Source organism: Hypomesus nipponensis, chromosome 10 (assembly GCF_054491055.1).
Source record: "Hypomesus nipponensis isolate SF chromosome 10, ASM5449105v1, whole genome shotgun sequence".
NCBI classification, from domain to species: Eukaryota; Metazoa; Chordata; class Actinopteri; order Osmeriformes; family Osmeridae; genus Hypomesus; species Hypomesus nipponensis.
Genome location: NC_140370.1, coordinates 18484212 through 18491068, shown reverse-complemented (window position 1 = coordinate 18491068; position 6857 = coordinate 18484212). Strand labels below are relative to the sequence as shown.

General features: G+C 48.5%; 1 protein-coding gene across 2 annotated transcripts; it reads left to right on the top strand.

Annotated features, from left to right (window-relative positions):
* The first annotated feature begins 2516 nt into the window (after positions 1 to 2516).
* LOC146272184 (gamma-interferon-inducible lysosomal thiol reductase-like) lies at positions 2517 to 6178 on the top strand. Of its 2 annotated transcripts, none has more exons than XM_084708242.1 (7): positions 2517 to 2832; positions 3060 to 3242; positions 3374 to 3448; positions 3745 to 3834; positions 3946 to 4098; positions 4680 to 4748; positions 5457 to 6178. In XM_084708242.1, exons 1-7 carry the CDS (start codon positions 2692 to 2694, stop codon positions 5523 to 5525), a joined length of 780 nt encoding a protein of 259 aa, XP_084564368.1. In that variant the 5' UTR covers positions 2517 to 2691; the 3' UTR covers positions 5526 to 6178. The 2 variants fall into 2 exon arrangements, with proteins under 2 accessions (XP_084564368.1, XP_084564367.1); XM_084708241.1 differs by having other exon boundaries at positions 2519 to 2773.
* The last annotated feature ends 679 nt before the right edge of the window (positions 6179 to 6857 follow it).

Genomic DNA, 6857 nt, shown 5'->3' with positions numbered 1-6857 from the left:
GAGGGAGAAGACTGAGGGAGAAGACTGAGGGGGAGAAGACTGAGGGAGAAGACTGAGGGGGAGAAGACTGAGGGGGAGAAGACTGAGGGGGAGAAGACTGAGGGGGAGAAGACTGAGGGAGAGAAGACTGAGGGAGAAGACTGAGGGAGAAGACTGAGGGAGAAGACTGAGGGGGAGAAGACTGAGGGAGAGAAGACTGAGGGAGAAGACTGAGGGGGAGAAGACTGAGGGGGAGAAGACTGAGGGAGAAGACTGAGGGGGAGAAGACTGAGGGAGAAGACTGAGGGGGAGAAGACTGAGGGGGAGAAGACTGAGGGAGAAGACTGAGGGGGAGAAGACTGAGGGAGAAGACTGAGGGGGAGAAGACTGAGGGGGAGAAGACTGAGGGAGAGAAGACTGAGGGAGAAGACTGAGGGGGAGAAGACTGAGGGGGAGAAGACTGAGGGAGAAGACTGAGGGAGAGAAGACTGAGGGAGAAGACTGAGGGAGAAGACTGGGCTTCTTCAGCTCACAGATGTGATATGAATGAATGAGTTAGGGTAGGACGTGACTGTTGAATCATTGTAATGTTGAGTTGTGGGGGATTCTACCTGTGGTCCACTTGGTAATCTGGACACAGGTTTCAAAGTAGTAAACTGGGAAATCTGAACACATGTTTCCATCCGGGGGTTGATTGAAGTGTTGGATGTAAACATTAAGGGGGGGATATTTTAAGGGATTGCGAGTTTTGAGGGACGACAAAGTTTAGATCCAACCAAACCCTCCTAACGTCTTTCCAGTCTGATGGGTCGGTATGGGGTCCCTGTCTTGTTAGTGGCCCTGGTGAACTAAGTTTGTGTTAGGGGGATGTGGGAAGTGGGCCCCAGTGTGTGGGGGTCTGGGTGAGTCTGCATGCTGCATTCATCCTCCCCTAGAGATGAGCTTTAGTCATCAGCCTCACATGTTCTAGTCCAGTGGTACTGGACATCATCACAGACTCGCATAACTCAATGATGGAGAGAATTCTGCACTGAGGTTTTGTCTGTTCTGATTCCATCAGTGTCGCCAGTCACTTCCCAGAGTGTGTTCTGCTAACTGGTTGCCCCTAGCGACCTGTCCATCCTTCAGTCTGCCCTATTCAGCAGCAGCCCTGACTGGAACAGACATGACAGATGTTTGTACTGTCTAACAATGTTTTCTATTGTTTAACATTGTTTGAATAAAGGAACGACAGGTGACTAATACTGGACGGATTCATTCCTACTACAAGCACTTATTATTGCTTATTACACAGGTACAGGTAGGGTTAGTATACATCTCCACTATACAGGTAGGGTTAGTATACATCTCCACTATACAGGTAGGGTTAGTAATACTAACCCTACCTGTATAGTAGGGTTAGTACTATACAGGTAGGGTTAGTATACATCTCCACTATACAGGTAGGGTTAGTAATACTAACCCTACCTGTATAGTGGAGATGTATACTAACCCTACCTGTATAGTGGAGATGTATACTAACTTAGTATACATCTCCACTATACAGGTAGGGTTAGTATACATCTCAACTCTTCAGCTGGATGCAGTGATTTACAACAATAAAGATGTTCAGTCTGACAGTCCCTGTAATGCTGAGATGGCATGGAACATGGACTACAAACCCAGCAGTCACATGACTTTAGACCCAGAAGTCACATGACTACAGACTCAAGAAGTCACATGACTACAGACCCAGCAGTCACATGACTTGAATTATGTCACCTGTTGGTCTGTTTGTCTGTCCTTCTCTCCATCTCGATGTTCTAAAGGATCTCTTTACAGTTGGCCAATATTGGACCTAACTTCTGACTAGATATAGTTCCAGCTCCTGACACACACACACACAGTCCTAAACATGCTCACATTGCCACACACACACTAACACGAACATACATGAATACACACACCTCAAACTGCTGACTTGGAGTGGAGCTCTACAGGGAATCAGCATTTGCATGAGTGTTGCCTTCCTCTCCGGGGTGGATTCCAGGTGATCTCCTGGTCTGAACTTCCTCATAGCTGCTATGATTTTAATCTTTACTTTGGAACAACTTTTTCTTGGTATCAATATCGTCATTGGAACATTGTTCTAAAAATAACAACATTCTTGTTCGGTTGAGTTCATCTGAAATTAAGTAATCTCAACTTTGGCCAAAGGAAGTGACCAAAATGGCAATGGAACAATTGAAGTAACATGAAATAATAATGTAAGTTTAACTTTATACGTGGCAAACAACAAAAATAAATAATCCAATCATTCACGTGACACCTGCACCCGACTAGTTCGAGCATTGCCACCTCATCAAACAAAGTTTAGTCACAGTTAGTTTGACAAAGTAAGTCTGTCACGAGAAGACTGGATATCTTGAGCAAGTCTGATGACATGGTGAATCATTTTTTAAGTCTCATAACGCAGTCCCGTGATATTTGCTCCTCCGCTCTTCCAATTCTGTGTTGCCAGAGACGAGTGACGCGGTTGTGGTCACATGACTTTGTACCAATCATCGAAAAGAAACTTTTTTTAAAGAAAACAGAACATTGGACCATTGGTTCACCAGGTACTTTACCAGCCTCATTAAGCCCAGAATTCACTTTTTTCCTCGTCCTGAGCCGAAAGATGAAGCTCGTGATTGTGCCGCTTCTACTCGTTGCCGTCTGCTCGGTAGCAGACCGATGCCTCGGCGAGCCCCGGTCGTCCTGCTCGTACTCTCCCTCGCAGTGGTGCAGCACCTTGGACGCCGCTATCGAATGTGGGGTGTGTTAAATTCATCCGGTGGGCCGTTACAGAGATTCTTTAAAAAACAAAAATTACCGGTAATGTTCAGCTTGGTTAACAATAGCAGTAGTATCAGTCATAAAATATTTTAACACGTTTACAGTTTCTGTTTTAGTCTTTATTTTGTGTGTGTGTAGATCAAGCGTAACTTCACTTCACTGCTTTAGGAAGTTAAAACTTTAAAAATCTGTGTGTGTGACACTGGCACTCCGGGTCCCTTACTCCAAGGACAACTTTGCAACTTTCTCTGCCCCCCCTCTTGCAGGTGTTGAAGCAGTGCCTGGAGGCTAACAGCACCATGGTCCAGTCCCAGGCCGTGCAGGTGGGGCTGTACTATGAGAGCTTGTGTCCTGGCTGCAGGGGCTTCCTCACCCAGGAGCTGTTCCCCACATGGACTCTGCTACAGGACATCATGGACGTCACACTGGTGCCCTACGGCAACGCGAAGGTCACTGGCTCCTCCTATCCCCCCCCCCCCCCTGCTCTTGACCAGGAAGTGTATTCTCTGTGTGTGTGTGTCCTGCTCCTGACCAGGAAGTGTATTCTGTTCTGTGTATAAAGTTCCTGTCTGCTCCTCAGGAGTCGTTTGATGGGAAGATGTATCACTTCACCTGCCAGCATGGAGAGGAGGAGTGTCTGGGAAACATGATGGAGGTTAGCCCCTCCCACATCCTGTACTGCCGAGGATTCTGCTGCCTGATTGGTGCAGTGCAGAAGTGGGGAGGCTCTCACGCAGAAGGGCTACATTGATGTCTGAAAGGGTGACTGAATATTGAAACTGTATTTACAGTTCTCTCCTCCTCTTCTCTCACCCCTCCTCTCATCTCCCCTCCTCTCCTTATCCTCCTGCCCTTTTCTCTTCCACCTCCTGCCCTCTCCCCCTCCTCTCCTCCTTCTGCCCTCTCCTCTTTTCCTCCTCTCCTCTTCCTGCCCTCTCTTCCTCTCCTCAGACCTGTATAATGAACCTGACTTCCAGCTCAGCGTTCCAGATCATCTACTGTATGGAATCCTCCTCTGACGTGATAAAAGCTGCTCAGAGTGTGAGTTTGTCTGCACGCACACACACACACCAACTCACACACACACTGTATGAACAGAAACACAAAGCCGTATCTACACACATACACAGCTAAGGCCCCGTGTGTCCTCAGTGTGTGCAGCTGTACTCCCCGTCGCTGCCCTGGGACAGCGTGATGTCCTGTGTGAAGGGGGACCTGGGGAACGGCCTGATGCACCTGAACGCCATGAAGACCGACGCTCTGAAGCCCTCACACCAATACGTCCCCTGGATCACCATTAATGGGGTAACACACACATACACACCCTGCTCTCTCTCACGCACACACCCTGTTCTCTCTCACGCACACACCCTGCTCTCTCTCTCACACACACGCACACACCCTGCTCTCTCTGTCTCACACACGCACACACCCTGCTCTCTCTGTCTCACACACGCACACACCCTGTTCTCTCTCTCACACACGCACACACCCTGCTCTCTCTCTCACACACACGCACACACCCTGCTCTCTCTGTCTCACACACGCACACACCCTGCTCTCTCTCTCACACACACGCACACACCCTGCTCTCTCTCTCACACACACGCACACACCCTGCTCTCTCTCTCTCACACACACATACACACCCTGCTCTCTCACACACACGCACACACCCTGCTCTCTCTGTCTCACACACGCACACACCCTGCTCTTTCTGTCTCACACACGCACACACCCTGCTCTCTCTCACACACATACACACCCTGTTCTCTCTCTCTCACACACATACACACCCTGCTCTCTCTCTCTCACACACACATACACACCCTGTTCTCTCTCACACACATACACGCACTGCTCACGTACACACCCTGTGTCTCCAGGACCACACTGATGACCTGCAGGACAAGGCCATGTCCTCCCTATTCCCTCTGGTGTGCAGCCTCTACAAGGTAGGACCTGCACCATGTACCACACGTAGGACCTGCACCATGTACCACATGTAGGACCTGCACCATGTACCACACGTAGGACCTGCACCATGTACCACACGTAGGACCTGCACCATGTACCACACGTAGGACCTGCACCATGTACCACATGTAGGACCTGCACCATGTACCACACGTAGGACCTGCACCATGTACCACATGTAGGACCTGCACCATGTACCACATGTAGGACCTGCACCATGTACCACATGTAGGACCTGCACCATGTACCACATGTAGGACCTGCACCATGTAGGACTAGGTACCAGATATGTTGGCCTAAGACTTGGTACCAGATGTAGGACTAGGTACCAGATGTGGAGGCCTAAGACTTGGTACAAGATGTAGGACTAGGTACCAGATGTAGGACTAGGTACCAGATATGTAGGCCTGGGACTAGGTACCAGATGTAGGACTAGGTACCAGATGTAGGATTAGGTACCAGATGTAGGACTAGGTACCAGATGTGTAGGCCTGGGACTACGTACCTGATGTATAAACAATTTGCCAAGTGAATTTGCACAAACAAGGAATTTACTATGGCAGGAAGGTGTATAGGGTAAACATGTAGTTTTAAATATAAAATGTAGAAAATATAAAAGTAGAACATTTAGAACAGTATCTAACAGCTGGAAGTGTTCTGATCTGTTCTAATGTGTGTGTGTCCAGGGCACCAAGCCCGAGGCCTGCGGAGCCGCTTCCACTAGGAGACACAGGAGCTATTGCCATGATGATTAGAACACACCTGGGCGCCCAGAGAGAGAGAGAAAGAGTGTTTGTGTGCTTGGGGTCTGACACCTCGTGTCACTTTTAATCTGTATAGCCTCATACAGAACTGGCTTTAATTAACCAGCTGCTGATTTAGCTGTTGTGTAATCTGTAATCAGATGTTTTATAAAGGGTTAATAATGGGAAAGTATGAATTATTAGCAAATAAAGTACTGTATCTTTCATAATTAAAATGTCTGTACTGCAACCTTGATATAAGATTCTTTCACTACTGCAGCCTGTTAGATCTGACCTGAGACCAGCCTGTTAGATCTGACCTGAGACCAGCCTGTTAGATCTGACCTGAGACCAGCCTGTTAGATCTGACCTGAGACCAGCCTGTTAGATCTGACCTGAGACCAGCCTGTTTGTCAGGGTTGTGACCCTTTGTTGGCCACCAGAGGCCCTCACTGTGTGTTCTTGGTTTTGGTTCTGTTAATCTGTTCTCATTAGGACATATTGTTTTCACCTTGTTTGTTCTGTGCTTTTTCAGTGGCTGGGTTCTTAGTTCTGTGCTTTGTCTTTCTCACATGCCACAGTGTACATTAGAGTTCCTTGGTTATGCTTTTGATGGTCTGCTTTTTGTATATTTTCTACTTCCAATAAAAGAAGGAAAGACATTAGAGGAGTCTGCTTTTGGGTGTTAGTGCATTCCTGACACTGTTACATCTGACCTGAGACCAGCCTGTTAGATCTGACCTGAGACCAGCCTGTTAGATCTGACCTGAGACCAGCCTGTTAGATCTGACCTGAGACCAGCCTGTTAGATCTGACCTGAGACCAGCCTGTTAGATCCGACCTGAGACCAGCCTGTTAGATCCGACCTGAGACCAGCCTGTTAGATCTGACCTGAGACCAGCCTGTTAGATCCGACCTGAGACCAGCCTGTTAGATCCGACCTGAGACCAGCCTGTTAGATCCGACCTGAGACCAGCCTGTTAGATCCGACCTGAGACCAGCCTGTTAGATCTGACCTGAGACCAGCCTGTTAGACCAGCCTGTTAGATCTGACCTGAGACCAGCCTGTTAGACTAGCCTGTTAGATCTGACCTGAGACCAGCCTGTTAGATCTGACCTGAGACCAGCCTGTTAGATCCGACCTGAGACCAGCCTGTTAGATCCGACCTGAGACCAGCCTGGTAGATCCGACCTGAGACCAGCCTGGTAGATCCGACCTGAGACCAGCCTGTTAGATCTGATCTGAGACCAGCCTGGTAGATCTGACCTGAGACCAGCCTGTTAGATCTGACCTGAGACCGGCCTGGTAGATCTGACCTGAGACCGGCCTGTTAGATCTGACCT